Source organism: Osmia bicornis, chromosome 5, assembly GCF_907164935.1.
Source record: "Osmia bicornis bicornis chromosome 5, iOsmBic2.1, whole genome shotgun sequence".
In the NCBI taxonomy this organism is placed as follows: Eukaryota; Metazoa; Arthropoda; class Insecta; order Hymenoptera; family Megachilidae; genus Osmia; species Osmia bicornis.
The window spans coordinates 1,597,958-1,617,371 of record NC_060220.1 but is presented as its reverse complement, the minus strand read 5'-3'; the positions used below and the strand labels follow the sequence as shown (position 1 = coordinate 1,617,371).

The 19,414-nt window shown below is 36.6% G+C and overlaps 1 protein-coding gene across 1 annotated transcript; it reads left to right on the top strand.

Annotated features, from left to right (window-relative positions):
- Positions 1-191: 191 nt before the first annotated feature.
- On the top strand, positions 192-18,488 carry LOC114871129. The gene is made up of 5 exons (XM_046285836.1): positions 192-710; positions 10,811-11,111; positions 11,200-13,658; positions 14,522-14,807; positions 14,917-18,488. Exons 3-5 carry the CDS (start codon positions 11,379-11,381, stop codon positions 15,093-15,095), a joined length of 2,745 nt encoding a protein of 914 aa, XP_046141792.1. The 5' UTR covers positions 192-710; positions 10,811-11,111; positions 11,200-11,378; the 3' UTR covers positions 15,096-18,488.
- The last annotated feature ends 926 nt before the right edge of the window (positions 18,489-19,414 follow it).

Genomic DNA, 19,414 nt, shown 5'->3' with positions numbered 1-19,414 from the left:
ATATAGTGGATATGATTATACAAATTACAAGTTTAATACATAAATTTAGTACAAGCATGATACATGGCAGAAAAATATGTTTTTAACAATTGTTAATAAGTTAAAAAAGAAAATAGAATTGTTTTCCAAAAACTATAAGCAATTGCTTTAATTGACTTTAAATAAAATTAAAGTTTCACACTTTCATTTGATTTATAATGCCATATTATGTATTCATGTGATCGTTAAATAATTATTTTTTAAAAGAAAATTTCTTTTAAAAACTATAGTACTATGCATAAATAAATGTTGTATTTTTTAATTAGCCATATTCTGCGCCCTAAATTATGTCGTTCCTGTCTAACGACCAATGAAAACTGTCGAAAGAAGGGTTGCGTCGATACACATGCGCAGTAAACACAGTTCACCCTGAGACTCGAGACACGGTCAAAACACGCATTCGTCTCCTTGTTGCGTTATTACTCTGTTTCGTGGCTTCTTGATGTCTTCGATTTTACGTTTAAGTGTTTGATCAGTCATACTCTAAGTGCCGGTGATTCTGTCGTCTACCTGATCGCTTTATATAACGATCATTTGTTTAACCCTAGTTAAACTGTTCGCGTGTTATTAGGTTGTCTTATTAATTTGTTGTAAATTATTGTTTCCCGCGCGTACCATGCAGTGCATCACAGTTTTTTAGCATTCGCTTCAGATCGGTGGGTCGACTTTTGGTAAGTGTTTGTAACAAATATTTCTATCCACGATTTATTAACGAACAAACGTCGAAGAAGGTTTAATCGCGTGCGTAGAAATGGGTAGAAGGGGTTTTAACGCAACACGCGCGTGCGAAAGAGCTTGCTCGCGAAATCAATAGCAACCATTGCGGTTATGGTAACACGATCAGCTGATCCACCGTTGCTTATTTTGTTTACATTTGTTATACTTTGATTATTTCAAGTGAAATTTATTATACTGTCTAAATATGACAGATTAATGCCCCTGTAATTTACAATATACCGTACACATGTTACACATGCTTAGTATCTCATTCAGTAACCAGAGAGAGTCGAGTTGGTTACGGATGATTTTTATTCTATTTTTACATTAATGTGAATATCGGGCATTTAGTACGGTTTCGACGCTAGAAATAAATAGTCATGTTATTGTGGTGGTTAGTTCATGACATTTAGCAGCTTCTTGTTAAGTTTAGACGCGTTATATTTGTATCTCGTGTTTAGTATGATTATACGGTGAAATAATCGATGAAATATATTAATATAACATAAGAATTTCAATCGATAATTAAATATAAATTCTCAAAATAACTTGAGAAAAATTTATTATAAATATGTATTTGATACAGTATATGATTATTAATACTGATTTAAATTACTCGTTTCACAAACGAACAGAGAATTTTTACTATAATAACCCATTATACAGCTGAAAACTTAATTTGAAACAATTAAGTTGTTAACCCTTATCGGCCGTAAAGTCACCTTTGAAGTGGCATCGTAATTCGCCATATAAGTCAGTGTGTCACGTGGGAGGTGACAAAATTGTACAAATTGAAACATGCTTATTAGCGACAACGCGTTTTTATGATTATACGAAGGACGATCATTATTTAATTCTCAAAGAAATGATACTTATGTAGAATAGGATACACCTAACGGATTTCAGTGATCTTACTATACGCAAGTATGTTTTAAAGGTCAATGTCCTGAGAAAAGTCTTTCTATACGTATATCGTAGTAAATGTATATAATTTAATAAATGTGTGCACTTCGTAATGAAAATGATTAATCTATTTATTTTGATATTATAAATTCAAGTTAAAGTCGAGACAAAAGTGGCGCATCAAATTTATAGGTTATGTGGTTGGTGCGCACACCTGCTGGCAAAAGTATTCATTTAAATTGATGCACATTTATCGATGCATCCATTTACTAAATCAAATGCGAAAATGTAGTCGAAGTTTGTATCGCATTGCTTTTATATACATTTACTAAATTAATTTTTTCATTACGAGGTATACAAACACCAGGTGCTCGATGAAGGTTAATTTATTAAAAATTATATTTCTTTTAATTACTACGTGTCTGGGATAATGAACACAACAATTTTTGCAAAATAATTGTTAGAACCTAGGGTTTTTTACTTTTTGACGAAGAATCGCGGGTGTAACATGCCCCGTGTGATGCGAAGGTCCGCAATGCAGGCTTCTTGAGGGATCTTCATGTCTTTCCCGACGAAGGAGAGTCATTTTAAAGGTTTCTAACATTCTCTCTTTTAGCCACGGTCTAATTATTCACCGATGGAACTTATTTTGAAACGGAATTTTGTTATCAGAGTCACTTTATATATTTAATGATATAGCTTTCTATAGTAATTAATTTCCTATGAATTCTTATTTAGATTTTTATAAAACAGATTTGACGCAGTGTTAGTAACAGACGTTGGGTGAAAACTAATCTAACGTTGGCTTAACTAGAAGATTAAAAGCGTTGAAAATCCTTATTTATAGTTTGGTACACATTGACGCGACATTGTTCGTTCAATATGCACACGAAATATCAGTTGCGTCGATTATAAATATCTGACGTTTCGTGTGCATATCAGAGATAAAAGTGTATAGTTAAAGGAAATTGAGGAATGTTTAGTAAAGTTCGCTGCCACGAGTTATCTTATCGTGCTTTTAACCTTTTATCAACACTACATGTGTCCTACACTATTAGAATCAATTGTTCCTTTTTATTGTAATTATATTTAACGAGCTTCGATAGATTTAGATTAAACAATGATAAACGAGTTTTTCCTTGAAATGAAAATTTATAGAAGAGGTTATCGTTGTTTGATTAGGAAATATTATTTAATAAGTCCTTTAAAGATAATTATTTTTTATGTTAGAACAGATTAGAAATTCACGTGATCGTTTTTAAGTTTTCTGCAATACGATGGTGGCAGTAAGTTTCACCGATAAACAAGTCGTTTGTGTCAAGTTTTGTGAGAAATTAGTTTGACACTTTGCATGAGGAATCACTTGCGAGAAAGTTGGAGTCGCAAGAAAATCTTCGCTAAAAGCGAAGACATCGTATTTTCCACAGACTCATTTCGTATTCAGCCAGATTTCAACGTCAATAAATATCACGTCATTCTCTTGTTTCTCGAATTTTAGAGGTCGTATTTCATAATACGAATGAAATACTGTATGTACAGTATCGAGCACAGTAGATTTTTCGGTAACAGAGTAAATATCGATTCAAATTTTCGCGCGCGAACGTTTGTATCCAAGTGGCGGTCCGCCATTGGCCTATATATAGGGGGCCTCCACTCACACGTTATCAGTTTCCTTGGGTCCGCCGGCGGGGACGGATGGTAGCTCAGGAAGGGGGAGGTCTACCATGCTCGATGCTGTACAGATTGACCATCCTCAGAATCTTTAGATAATTAAAAATATTGCATTCCAGTTAAGACTACGTTTTCATTAAGGTCACTAATTTTTATCTGGACAAATAGATTTATGTATACCCATATTCCTGACAAATTGCTGTATTAATAACTCAGCAGTCAAAACATTCACTTATCGAATGTTGATTTATGACCACTGTTTCGTCATTTATTTATATTTTCTTACAACAATCTAAATATTTTTCTTTAACAATAAGGAATTGGTCGTATTTATGAATTGTCTTTGTCACATTTTGCGTTGTGCAATTTTTTTCGTATTTTTTTCTCCGTATGACTTGCAATCATTCTGATACTTATTATTATGCGTCGTGTAAACAGATGAAATTTTGTGTAAGTGAAATTCTTGGCAAAACTAGGAAACTTAAAAGTTGCAGATATTAAAAGTATAATCGGTAGAAAAAAATTCCGTTGTTATATAAATTTATGGGGAGCTAACTTGCAAGGTTTCCATGAAATTCATGTGAATGCAAGGAAAACAATCAACAGGAAAATCTAGCGATTCTTACGAAACTCCTCTATATTTTTAATTAATGTGAATTTCGGATTAAAAAAAAATTAAGTTAACCCATCTTCTACCCCCTACACTTATCAAGACAGAAGGGTCGGGCACATTTGTATAATTACTGTAAATTATTCTTCAATATTTTTTCTTTTTATTAAATAGTTTGAATGCATCTCCGCGGGGTTATCCCCTCATAAAAGCTGCGATTGTATATAAAGGGAAGACACTAGAAAGAAGAGAGGCGAATAAGTTCGTATCTCGGTGGCACAACAGTCGTATACATTGGCGAGAGCATTGCCAGCCAGCTATCAGTATTAGTTCGACCGTCCTCGTGTGCGCATCGAAGCCGCGCTACGCGACACCGTTACCGATCATTTTATGAGACGAAACTTGTAGGTGTTTACACTCGTAGGAACCGTTTCTCGTGACATTTTCTGTACGCGTACAAAAATATCGACTCGAGGGTGATATTAAGTGAGATTCGAAAACGTAAAGTGTCGCGTCAACTGTCGATCGAATCGAATGTACTTCGATTCTGTCAGTCGAACGATCCGATCGATAAACATACCGGATAACCGTTCACATTGTTGCAACAGTGTTACGGGGCTCATTTTGAAATCTTTTCGTTACATTAAGTAAAAGGATTAATGGTAGAGTGGCATGGATGCGACCGTAAAGATAAATAATCGAATTAAATTTCTATTCCCGTAATTCTTGCAGGATGTCTAGCTACGGTAATCCATTCAAAGTAAGTCATTCGCGAAGCCGTATCGAATAGATTTTTCCCCATCGTTCGACTGTCAACGAACGTACGAGCACATGCCTCCTTTTTCGCAACGCTCCGGGCGTAAACAAAACATATCTCGATTCGTGACCGGTTCGTTGGTACCAGAATAATATCACCGGGACCGTTAAAATCGACCAGAAATCGGTGGCAGTGTGTTACAAATACGCAGGGACGAATCAAGAATCGAAGAAATTATCTCTGGAAAGTTCGAAATCCGTATAATTGTGCCCATCCTTAAAATCCCGTGAATGTGCCGTTTTCTTGCGTCCACGTCGGCGACCAGATTTCGCAGGACGTCGAAAAGTCGCTCGACAGGACTCGACCTGAAATAATTCCATTCACGACTCTGTGACACTTTTGGACCCTTTTTAAAATTCCACGCGAATGTAATCGTGTTATTTATTGAATACACAAGCGGATGCGTCAAAATGTATTTACACAGGTGTACGATTATTAATTAATCGTAAGTCTTGTCAGATATGATAATTCTAAGAATTGGGAAATTTAAAATATCATTTGGTATCACAGAGATTTATCTAATAAAGACATTTATATCGGATACGTGAAACTATTTTAAATTAAGATTGTGGAAATTGAACGTGATATGTGACATCAGAATGTTTTTGGCACGGGGGACGAGATTCTCGATGCTTTTAAGGAGTTTTTATGGCATCGCGTTTTCATCAGGATTAGAGGAACAGGTGTCGTAGGCATGGTATGTTTCCTCTGTTTCTTACTCTTGGTTTCAATGTCATTGTATTTATTTTTAGATTTTAATATCTCTCCCATGGTATTCTATATTGGTACATTGAACTAATTATGAATTTCTTGATAAGATATTTTATTCAAATATAACTAGCCGCAATAGAATATCATGGTAATTATTCTTGTCTTTATTATTATCATTACTAAGAACAAATGATTCCAATAATAATAATAATTCAAATATTATTGTATAAAATAAAATTCGTCAGTTTTTTTCATTTGTACTTTCTTAATCTAGGATTTGTGTATCTTAATGCATTGTATTCGGTATCTAATACTGATAATACTAATCACGTTTTCACGTGCTTGGGAATTTCTCTTGCTCTTATTGCTATCTTTAAGATTTAGTATACTTAAGATTTGCACAGTTGATTATTATCATTTTTTCATTACTTTTATACTTTTTCAATCTACTGTATAAGTTCTACGGTTTCAGAATTCCTAGGCTCCCTAGAAAAAAATCCTAGTTACGTGATTGGTGACGCTTGATATCCCTAGGGAATTTATCACCCCATATTAATTCTAGGAGTTTTGTAACTAACCTATATAGAAGTCACTTATACGGCTAATTGAATTTATGAGTAATACGTACAATATATGGAAGTAAATGATAAAAATAAAAATATTATTTAATGAAATGATTAATAACCCTAACGCGGCAGTGAGCGTTTCGAAATACGAAGCACGTGGTACCACGAGTTCGTTCTCCTTACGTACTGATAACGAAGGTCCTAGTTCCCGGTCAGATGTTGGTCCATTCCTTTGATAACAATAAACATCGGTAGAAAGTACGTGTATCACGGGTTCCCGGAACGGAAACGTTAAGCTTCAGAATATTTCAATTAGTTTTAATTAAATGACGTGTCGGGACAACTCACGGGATACGAATCATACTGGCTCGTAATACGAGTCGATTTATATAATGCGATTAGTCGAGTGAATTTATTCTTGCTCTATATTCTAAATACAATGAGATACACGTGCTACGTGGGCGGATACATTGAAATTACACGGTTAATTACACTTCTCATGTTCGATGAAACTGATTATTTTCGAGTAAGAATTAAACAGGGAGGAGAATAAATTATATTTAATACTCGATTTAATTGAGCCTGACAAAATTAAATATATCATTGAAATTCATTAACAATATAATGAAATAAATGCTATTTTTATTATGGTTTATGTCATGAATAAGTTCTTAAAAATTCTCATTTTCTGTATCACCTTCTTCCGTGATGGAACATTGTAAATATCCACAATCTGAAACGTTCCTTTGCAGCAAATGCATGAACGTATGATCTCTTTTGCTGCAGTACATATTCGCACAGAAGCATATAGATATTGAAATATGTACCCTTTTGTCCCTTTGGAAGGTACAAACTCTTCAGTCTATGCATTCTTCCAACTCGTAGACCACTTTTAATAGTTCCATCATATTTGTTCAGAATAATTCATTCTATTCTGTATTGTTTAAAGATTTACACAATATTAGAGAATTCATGGATCTCTTTATCTATTTCTTTGGTTCATCAATTCGACGGGATTTTGACGGAATTTCAGGGGTTCATTTGTAACACCTACGAGAAAGGACTTCTGAATTTGATTAACATGAACGATGGCTCGTACATAACTCTTTTACTCTTTCTTCTTCTTCTTCTTTAATCGTTAATGCAATTAAGATAATAGCAAGTAAGCTTTTCCCGACGTTGGCTTTAATTCCCGCGGAAAAGACTTAAAAGCTTACGAGATGAATTTACCGAGCACAATGAATGTACACTCGCGATCAAATCAGGCTTCCCTAGGAGTATGACGATATAGGGGAAACAGAAGTTGAAGAAATATTGAAAGTAATTTAGGAGAAGATAATAATATAATTTTCAACTGTAGATTTTATAAAATTTTCTGTATAAGATATATGAATTCAAATTCTCCCGCGTAAACGTTTGTATGCAATTGGTGGTCCGCCATAGGCCTATATATACGAGACCCCTTTCGCTGCATCGGCATTCCTCCCCGGGGACGCCGAAGGGGAAGGATGGGTGGTTGTTAGACCTGCACTTTCCCTCGGGAAAACCTAATTTGATCGCGAGTGTACCGGTGCCAAGTTTCACGGGAAATTTTGCCGGCCCAACTAGCTGCTATTTTACCGTTTCCTTATTTTGGCAATTGGCAAGCTCTATAATGGTGGAGCCATTACTTTTCTGCGTGTTTCCTTGCTGTATTCCCAATTGTGGACACAGAATGACACCGCTTGAAATCATTTTTCTTGAATTATTTCAAAGCAAACGTTATTTGATAATTAAATTCATTTGAACCATAAATTCACGCGTGACTCGTTTATCAAGAGAGCAAAAAGTAAATCGCCCTTTTCCTCGAGGTTTAAATCGGGGTCACGGCTAAAAGCTAGAATTATTTTGAAGAATTAAAAAGACTCATGGCCTCACATTTCTTTCTTAGCGTCTTTGCCTTTCTAGCCAAAAGGCAGAGATTAATGCTTCTCTATTTTAAATAGAGATTTCTTTGGCGAGAAAATTGCCAGATGAAAGAAATAATATTTTTTAACTGCTGGACTCGACACACTCCCTTCAATTATTTTAAACTAGCTAATTAATAATTTAATTACTTAGGATTTTTTTTAAATTTCATTTCGGTAAATCGAATGTAGATATTACCAGAGCTGTATTGTAAATCACCATATGTAAACACCACGTGGCCAGTTATTAAAGATACAAAATAATAAAACTGTATTCTAAACGATTGTTACAATTAATCTTATACTGTCTCGCAATTGGTCGCAATGTGCTTTCAATGAACTCTCGATGACTTATGAATATCGACGATACAGTAGCTGTTTAACCCTTATTTTCTCTACCGATATAAACAAGACTTAATATTACAAATTTCGTTCGAAATGCATGAAGCAATGTTATCCAAGAATCGACGATGCAGAATTCACATCTGGAAAGGTATCGGAGCGTACGATCGTGGATAAGGTATTTCGGTTCGACGAGGATAATTCGCGACACAGAATCTCTGGAAAAAGAAGGCGAAGTGGCAGAGAAGAAGAAGAAGTTGCGGAAGAAAAGACAGGGGATCGCAAGATATGCGCGTGATCATCGTGGCCACTGTTAAATTGATAGCAACTCATACACAATGAACTTCATTTATAATCGTCGACTTTAACTCGAGCTACTTTGGTTGGTTACGAAATGCCAGTAGCAAATCTCGACGTTGTCGTGTCACTTTGCCAAACGTCAAAATCAAAATGACCATCCGAGAATTCTTGGGGATCGTTCGGAATCCGTCTATCTTTTCCCCCCATCGAACTCTAACTTCGTTCATCTTACTGAATTTTAACTAATTAGGGTACATACATATTGATTTGTTTTGTAACGCGTTAACCCTTTCGACGGCGGACCATGGAGAGAGTCCCAATTTAAATTGGCTCCGCGTTCATTTATCTTACAGCAATTTGTCGATCGAGAGAATTTTATACTTAATTTAAACAGTGTTGAGTTAGAAAAATTTAGATCGATATAATAATAATAATTTTAACTAATTAGGGTACGTACATATTGATTTGTTTTGTAACGCGTTAACCCTTTGGACGGCGGACCATGGAGAGAGTCCCAATTTAAATTGGCTCCGCGTTCATGGGTTAATATAACACGAAGAACGAACTGGAAATAATGAGCAAAGTTCATTGATTGAAAATCAATCGGATGATCAAATATCTACATATGTATTAATGCAATTCACGTGAATGATTAACCGCATCAAATTATCACACTTCAATCAATCATGCTTATTTTCTACTTGTCCATCTAATCAGGTATCCTTCTGGCAATTTGCTTCGAAAAGATTTATTTCTTCTGAAGGTATGAACCTTAAAAGCATCAGTAAATGATTGTAATAATGCTCATCTAATCATCAGCTGATTCTTTACCTGTTTTTATACACTTTTTGTAATTATACTATTTTTCATTCTTTATTTATTATCGCAACAATCCATCTACAGATAGAATCTTCTGTTTCCTCCCCTAGAATGGATACTAAAATCAACTAATGTCCAGTTGCAAAATTTTGGGTCACCCAGACCCTCACGCGATATCACAGATAATCAAAACAGTCGTTTCGTATGTTCACTCTTACGATATGAATATGTATCTTATCTGACCTTGTTCCCGAGTTAGAGACGTTTTTGTATTTCAATAATTCTTGTTACAAACTGAACTGGTGTGCTTGATTCCACTTGGCTAACTCACTATCAGCTATGTATTGTGCAACATGAATGAAAACAACACTCGAAATTTTTAGATATATCAGAAATTTAAAAAAAAGAAACCCCTTTAGAACGATATTAGAAATAAAAAAAATTTTCTATTTGGAATTATTAGTTTCGTCCAATTTATAAAGCATATTATTACTAAAATTGATTAGCCATTAAAAGTTTTCAAATCGTTCTGATCTAATTCGCAAAATGTGTTATTCGAGTGTATTCAATTTCCTCGGTTCTCGAGATATCAGAATGCATTTCAGCTTGTTCTGAATATCGCTTTCCGTAAAGGGAGGCGAACAATTGATACAGCACAAACGGCTGCAACTGAAAAACAAGGTCAGGTAGAACAAACGTTTGAATGTATTTTTCTTTATACCTTTTTATTACTTTTAACTTATATTTGCATCTTTAGGTACGAACGATTCAGGTTTCCCTATGAAAAACAGGAATTCTTAAAATCTTCATTTTAACAATATTCAAATTTCCGCGCGTAAACGCATGCGCACGCGATAGGCCCAGATTCCTATATATATGGGACCGCTACCCCTATATCGTCATTCTCTCTGGGGACGCCTAAGGGGAAAGGTGAGACCCGGGGCATTGTCACTTTTCCTGGAGAAGCTCGATTTATCTTAAATATCAAATGTAAGGAGTAGAATATAGAACCAAGATGGTGTCTAGAATTTTTATAGCCATCGATCAAAAGCGTAACCGAAAAAGAAGATTTGTTGAATAATGAAGTGTAGCCAGGAAAGGGTTGAGGAATTGAATGGTGGATTAAAATAAAACATTCTTTACGTCATCAGAACTTCGTTAAAAAATTAAGGGGCTCTCTCCATGGTCCGTCACCCGAGTGTTAACGAGTTACATAATTAGTTAAAATTATTATTACATCAATCTAAATTTTTCTAACTTCGGATTTTCTTGAATGAAAAACTTATGAAATGATTTGAAATTTCTTGAAGGTACGAAATTTTATTACGATTATTATGATACTAACGTACATGGTTTTGTTCGATTTCAGAATACACCAGAGGAGCCGAAGCAGTATCGTTCGCCGCATGGGTGCCTGGGTTGACGATCGTTTCGCGGTGGAGGAGGTGGTCCCGATTAACCAAGGCCCGAGAAGAAGGAAAGCTTCCCGCATCCTGGGCCACATTTGCGATGGTGGCGGTCCAGGTGCGATTGATCAGCCATCAAAGAACTATAATAATAAATCATCAAAATTGTCAGCGAGGTCGTCATTGCTGCCATTACGACGTCAGTTCACCAGACAGCTCTACGAGTGGCCGTGTTTACCGTTGTTTAAGTCAAGGACGAACTAGGTGAATTCCTCGAGTCGGTTGCACGGTGTATGATTTAACATATTTTTTTTTTATTATTATTATTATCGTTATTATTATTATTAAATAGCTGTGTATGCGAGAAAACGTACAAGGGAAACTAACATTGTGTACAAAGAGAATATAGATAGTGGAGGAGAGTTGGAGGGAGGGCGGGGAAGGATTCAATAAATTCGATGAGGTTGCGTTAGATTTCTCGAGGACTGCGCTTAATTAGCCAGTTATCCAAAACTTGGCATCGTCATCATCATGGCCGAGTGGGCCAAGTTCAATGGCGAGGAAAGACCGAAAGAGATTATCCATACGGAGATCAGGGAAGAGGAGGATAACGGGGTGTCGCGGAATGATTTGAGAAACGGTGAAGCTGTATCGAGGAGAATAGAGGAGGAGTTATTATTAGAGAGGAGGCGTTCTTCCTGTAACAGAACGCCTCAGGAGACCCCACGGAAGGCCGAGATCGTGTCAGCGGAATTAAATTCTCTGGTAAAGGATTCTTCGAGATTGAGAAGAAATTCCGACCGAATAGGAATCCTTTCGGAGGAGCAATCGAAAGCTCTAAACGATCAGAGCTACGAGAACGACGTGGCGACGGAGAAGTCGTCCGAGGACGAGGATGACAATTGTCTAGAAAGAACGTTCGACAGCTACGAAGAGTCCGGCTCGAAGATCCGTCGGGAAGCTAAGCAGGAATTACAGAACTCTGTTAAGAGACCGCGCAGTCTGTACAAGGAGGACGTTCCCAGCCCGCAGAAACGTAAGAGCGTGTTCGCAGAAGGAAGGAACTCGATTTTCGGTTCCCCCACGAGGATCCTGTCGAAGAAACACTCGCCGTCCGAGAAGAGTACCGAGAAACTGGTCAATGGAAAATTGTCACGGGAAGAGAAGCAGCAGCATCACGTACAATTCAACAAGGACTCGAAGAAGCAACAGTCGCGCGAGGACAGGGCACAGCCGAGCCCTTCGATTCCTACGTCGACCACCGGCAGTTCCGACGATAACTCGAGCTTGGATCAATTGTGCGAAGCTACTCCACCCGACGGAGGATGGGGCTGGGTCGTGGTAGCAGCCTCGTTCATGGTCAACCTCATAGCCGACGGGATCACGTTTTCCTTCGGCGTGATCTACGTTGAATTCCTGAATTACTTCGGCGAGGGAAAGTCGAAGACCGCGTGGATAGGTAGCTTGTTCATGGCTATGCCGTTGTTGTCCGGTCCTGTCGCCAGTTTCCTAACGGACAGATACGGTTGCCGGCGTGTTTCCATAGCTGGTAGCATTTTAGCGACTACCGGTTTCGTGATAAGCTCGTACGCCAACTCGATGGAGGTTTTGGTATTCACTTTCGGCGTTCTAGCCGGATTCGGTTTATCTCTGTGCTTCGTCGCAGCGGTGGTGATCGTCGCGTATTACTTCGACAAGAAGAGATCCTTTGCCACGGGACTGTCCGTGTGCGGCAGCGGTATAGGGACGTTTATTTTCGCCCCTGTAACCCAGTATCTTTTAGCCGAATACGGCTGGCGTGGAACCACCCTGATACTAGCAGGGTTGTTCCTCAATCTCGCCGTTTGCGGCTGTCTGATGAGGGACCTCGAATGGACCACCACTAGAGCGAAGGCGAAGACCGAGGAGAGGCGCAAGAATCGTGAAAAGAAGAGGAGTAGGATACAAAGTTCGAGCGTTGATTCGTTCTACGCTAGCAATTCATTGAATACACTGACTATCATGGAGAATCTACGGCTGCACGAAGAAGAGGACGGGGAGAAATTGTTCTCCAGTCTGGTCAGCCTGCCGACGTTCGTGAAAAACGGTGAGAAGGTACCACTGGAGGTGTTGGAATTGCTGAGCACTCGGAAAAACGTGTACAACGTGTTGCTACAGAATTACCCGAGCCTTTTGATATCATCCCGAAGCTTCAGCGATTCCGGTGCGCTTCACGATCAGCTTAGCACACCCTCGGCAAGGTTCGTACCGACTCCGAGTCCGTTGTCCGAGCTTAAAGGCGACGAGAACAAGGACAAGGTCTTGCCGAGCAACGACGAGCAAACTTCTCAACAGCAAGCCGACGCAGCTTGGCGTTCCTGGTGGTTGAAAAAGATCAATCTGGATAGTTCTTTGAGAAGATCCAGCACGCTCGAGCACACTAGAAGGCTACCCACTGCTTACCTGAAGGATATCAGAGTACACAGGCACAGTCTTACCTACAGGGGCGCTATGTTGAACATCAATCGATACCGGTTAAGGGCGTCCAGTTGTCCGGATATTTATAGGAATTCCATGACCACCATAGCGAAGACCAAGCTGGTATGGTACGCCGGATTATGGGAATTCTGGGATCTAATCGTGGATATGCTTGATTTCTCCCACTTTGCCGACTCACGTTTCTTGCTGTTCGCCATCAGCAATTTTCTTTTGCACACGTGGTACGATGTACCCTATGTGTATCTAACGGACAACGCCATAGAGATGGGATTCAGCGAGACCGATGCCTCCATCTTGATATCGGTTATAGGAATCACTAACATGGGCGGTGAGGTAAAGCATCATTTTTATACCTTATTTTATTCCACTTTCCCTAACTAGATATATCTCGTTAATAACAATACAGTTTGCCACAACGTCGATAAAGTCGAAATATCGATGTTCAATGTTGAACACCCTTTCTCCTCCCTACTTTGTTCCTTTATGTGTGCCAATATTAGTCCGCCTCGCTGATGTTTATCGGTCAACAAAGAATGGTTATTTCCACCTGCTGCTGGTTCATGAAGACATCATTTCAGAACGGGGTTGAAATTATCACTCTTTTACTTTTATTTCACTTGGAAACCATTGTTGTATATGACATAGAATCAAACTGAAAGTGAACTAAATAGTTTAGGGTACTCCAAGGTCCAGAATAGTAATGTTTACTTGAATATTAATCTAAACTAGTTAAACAAGCTTTAATGTTAATTTTGTAGTCCTTATAGTTTCTACCTTATACTTTGTTGTATTATGTCAGAGAGAATTCTCGGAGGTTTCTATTGCGTCAAACTGGTCTTAGATTACTTAGGTGGCGCACGTCAGTCCCTTTCACCTTCCCTAATCTCATTTGATTATAAACTCCCCTTGACCCTGAGCTTACGTCACGCAAGGGTTGCACGAGATTACCATAGAGGAATAATTCTGAGAAAAGTTATCCCTGTCGATTATCGATTCGATGGAATCTAGATATATGGTGGTGTATAAAAAGGAAAAGTTCCCAAAGGTCTATCTCACTCCTGTATTTCCATTAGAATTCTCTCTAATTCATATTTAATTACCTTACTCCATTATTTCAACTATTAGTGCTAGAAAGAGCAAACGTTAAAAAGAAACGAATTATGGTGTTGTATTAACTTGGCGTTCATTTTTTTCAGATTATTCTTGGTTGGGCTGGTGACAGGGCATGGGTAAACGCATCAATTGTGTACGCAGTATGTATGGCTCTCTGTGGAGCAGTGACTGCTTTGATACCCGTGGTGATCGGCAGTTACTATTCTTTGTGTGCAATCTCTGGTGCCTTTGGATTATTTATTGGGGCGAATTACAGTCTTACCAGTATCATCCTTGTCGAATTGATCACATTGGAGAGATTCACCAACGCCTATGGACTTTTGCTTTTGGTTCAGGGTGTTGCTAATCTTATGGGTCCTCCATTGGCTGGTAAGAGTGAAAGCATTTCATATTTCAATTGTTCACAGTTATAATAAGAAATTTTTATCATTGTCTTCTTGAAACTTCATAGAACCCTTTCCCATTGAAATTGTTTCAGGCTGGCTATACGACATAACAGGCACGTACGATCTATCATTTTACTTGGCCGGTTTCTTTATCGCTTTAAGCGGTGTGCTACTGCTGGCAATGCCTTTAATTAGCCTGTATCGAAAATGTTTGAACGGATCAAAGAAAGAAGAGACAGACAAAGATTTCTCGAGCATGAACAGCGTTTGAACGAACAAAAAGAGAGTTTCGAAGGAAATATATAAACGATGACTATGTATGATCAATTCAATGGAATTTATATAACAACACTTCCAAAAAAAAAAAGAATAAGGAATTGCAATTTTGCTGCTGTATAATTTCAATTTTATGGCGGATACTTTTTCCCCGCCGTTACGTTGAACCAGTTACAATGAAATATTCGTGGTTCCTTAGTAGCATAAGATACGTGTATATGCGAAATAATAAAAGTCAACACGTAAATCAATTTTCATCAAGAAAATTCATCAAGAAATATTTTTCATTTTCTCTGCAGCGTGAAAGAATGAAATACCGAAGACCATCATTGTACGACATTTGATATAATGTTCGTACCACGATATCGGTTCAATCGTACCATCAACCATCTTCCATAAGATTTCAAAAAAAAAAAAAAAAAAAAAAAAACTATAATTGATTATAAGATATTCAAGCAAAGGAAAACTGAAATTTACGATTAGCTCTGCGTAGATCACGATAGAATGTAAGTGAAGAATACTTGAAGCTTTTTTTAGCGAACAGTCGAATATATACTGCAAAATGGAGTTTTCCTTTCTAAATCGAAAATGATGGACAATTAAGAAAAGTTTGAATCTCAGGATAATCGTAAAAGATAAAATTACTAAGTTGATGAAACGTTCAACCGTTACTACGCATAAGATAACGAAATTCTGATTTTTAAATTGCATCGTTCAATTTCGCATCACGTTTGACAAGTTATTTGAAAATAACGCCAAAGATATATATCATTGTAAATACATGTGTCGTGTGAGGTACATCGTCAAGGTATATAACATTCATAACGTATTATTAGCCATTATTATTTTCGTCGTTCTATTGATTTTCCTGCTAATTATGTCGAAACAGAGGACGCGTTTCACACCCCTTACACTGTCGCGTACACATTGATATTGTGCAGCGTAGAGCACAGTAGGTTTCCCTAGGGGAAATTTCCACCGCACGTGTGGAAACATTTATTCGGGAAAATTCGAATTAATATTTATTCTATTACTAATATTTCTTAGTTGTGTAGTAAATTTTATAATATTTAGAATTAAGAATTGTATTCATTATAAAAATTTAGAATTTAAAATATTCCCGTCATTTAATCTAGGGATCCCTAGCGCGCTCTCTGCTGTACTGTTCTCTTCGTATATTAGTTTCCTAGATCAAAGACAAAAAAGTGAGATTAATCAAGCTGGATAACGCTCGATTAGTTATTTGAATTTTAGTTCTCAGTATATTTCTTTTTCGTTCCACTTCCGATTAATTTTTTCTTCAGCTCATGTGCGTTTGTGCATGCAAGGTTTTAAAGGACATGTATGTAAATAAGCGTATATGTATATGTATGTACACGTATAATGTATCTGCTGTATATATATATACACATATGTATAGCTTTCTGTGATGATGAATTTTACGAAGTTTTTCGAGCTACAAAATAGATTAAATACCTTCGTTCCCATAGCGTGTGCGTGCGTGCGTGTATACATTACTCGGATCAATGCGTTTATCAATTTATTTGCACCGCTATTTACATGTTCATCTGAAATAACTTGAAGCAATATTATAGCGTAACGACATCGTACAGGGATATTCTTGACCATGAGTTTTCATTTTCTTTCAATTCTCAGACGAGGTAAACGCACGACCGAGAATATTATCTACCGGAACAATGAAAATTATGACGTAAAGTTTGTACGAATATAGGACTTAAACGTAATCGATCCCCTGAAACGATACAATATTTATAGAACCTTATGTGCATTTAAAAGAGGATTTCTTTCGGAATTTTTACTTAGATTACACGTATCGACTATATGAGGCCTTCTTGCGAGAAAATTTCATAATTAAAGAATTTTCTTCCAAACGAGTAAGCAATTCCATTTTTTCAAATAAAATTGTAAATGTTAATATTCATCTATTGTATGCGTTGCGACTAAAGTCAGAAATTATCAGGCGAAGCTTGGTATTAATTTACAAATGTGGATAGAATCTCGAATACAAGTGAGAGTTCATTTTAGATTTTAGTCATTTTTGTCGATTAATGTCGAGCAATTTTTTACCACGGTAATTACCTTGATAATTTATCGTTTAATTGTGGTGCAATAACTTGTTCTACAGTGCGTGTGCTCGCGTTATGGTAGCGTAATTATGCATACGCGGCCTTACAGGCGTCTACGAAACGTATAAAACAATATTTTATTATGAAAACAAAAAAAAAACTGCATTTCAAATATACAAGATTAAGTCGAACGGCCATCTTTGGTCAAAGACTTTCGTCAAGTAGTATAAGTAGTTGTTAAGGGCGAGGTGTAGGATGACAAATTTTTGTAAAAAGGAATTAACGAGGACTTCTGGTTATGAACAAAGTTACTGCTTATTACAAAGCGCATCGCATTTTAAAATAATAGGTCTTAATTTCTGAATTATTTATAAAATGAATCGGCGCCCCTGCACACCTGTGACCCGTGCAGCAGCAGTCTACGTTTCCCCACATTTCAATTAATTTATTTAATAATTTGGGTATAACGATAGGTGAAATCAAATATTGTTAATAACCAGAATGTTCTTACTATTTCTTTATTAATAAAATATCCTATTACCCATTGTTGATAACCTCGAAACAATCGCTTGAACGTTTGAAAGTGGCTTAAAGTCTGTGCAGAGACAAGAAAAAGAAAAATTGATGAAAAATTGAGTTCACGGCATGACACAAGTGCGTTAAGAGTTTCTTTCAAACTGTTAAACAGAGAAATTCGAGCAAAACCAGTCTTTTAGTTTTGTATAAATATTTTAGAGAACTAAAGAGGCATATTACAACTGTTGCTTGCTATGTGGTCCAAAAATGAACGATCTTTATGATTGTTCGTAGAACGGACTCTCGTGAGCAGTTTTAAAATTAACAATTTATTTGAAACATTATGAAACAGTAGTTTGTTACAGTTCTGTAGAATTATTATTATTTTATTATTTTTATTTTATTGCTTAACAGAATAGGAGGTAATAATAGAAGCAGTTTATTTTGATATTTATTCGATATTGCGATGGTATGTTTTATTTTTTGAAAATTTATTATTTACTGCACACGATTGTCCTACTAAAAGAATGGTTTTGTCACAATTACAGGCAAGCTGTTCCATTAAAAATGGAATACGGAGACTTACGTTAAGACTCCTTTTTAGACTTTAATAGAAAACAACCCATTTTTGAATTATATGCATGCGTATATATGCACATGGCTACACACACGATACAGACACACAAAACGTACACACATTCACGTATAAACGTATACTATTCAACACGTACAAAAAACTATAAAGATCTTATTTCAACTAAAATAAAAATTAAATTACAACTATACATTTTTTTGTATCTTTTTAGGTCCTGATACCGTATGAATTTCTACGCATCCATACATCTCATTTAAATATTATTCTGATACATATTTGCATCGGTACAAAAATAAACAATTACGGATCTGTAGCTAATTAACGCTCATCATTATGCAAATACAAATTCTGCAAGTGGTTATAATATCTAGTATGCCATAATGAAAACGGTTCTGTATAACTTTGTTTGTAGCATTCACTCTTTAGTAGTTATTTCTGTAGACATTTTATATATGATCGTTTCATTCTTCAATTTAAACTTTCCATTTACTACTTTGCGTAATTAACACGTTGAATGCCTTAGGGGGCCACCAGTGACCATCACTACGAATTCAGTATTATAGAGTAACTGAAAGAAGCATAAAATTCTAAATATAATTAATATTGTATAAAAAAAAATTAGAAAATGAAATATGGTTATTTAAATTATTTATAATTGGAGCGCGCCGTGTTACCGGCAACCGTTTGTACATACACGTTAACTCCTTAATTACTGCAGTAGACAGGGGCACGCGTGGTCAGGCATGTCAAAACTTTAATTACCAAAGATACCAATAGTTACTTTTTTATTTTAAGTTTCGACTCTATTATTCTTTGTTATTCTTCACAGTTCCATATCGTTACGAAAGGAAAACCCATTTAGATGATCTTCTCAGTTAATTCTCAAGCTGATTGTTGTGGACCATTATAAAGTAGAGCTTCTTAGTGCTCCTCCTCGTCGAACTGAAATAGACGACCAGAACGTGACTCATCATTTATGATAAAATTGCCCTTCTAGAATTATGAAAATCATTTATGTCCTGTTCTATCCGCAACGTAATGTTTTCCATAAACGGCATAGAATGTCACGGGCACCTTCAATGACTTCAAAACAACGATTAAATTCATGAGGTATTA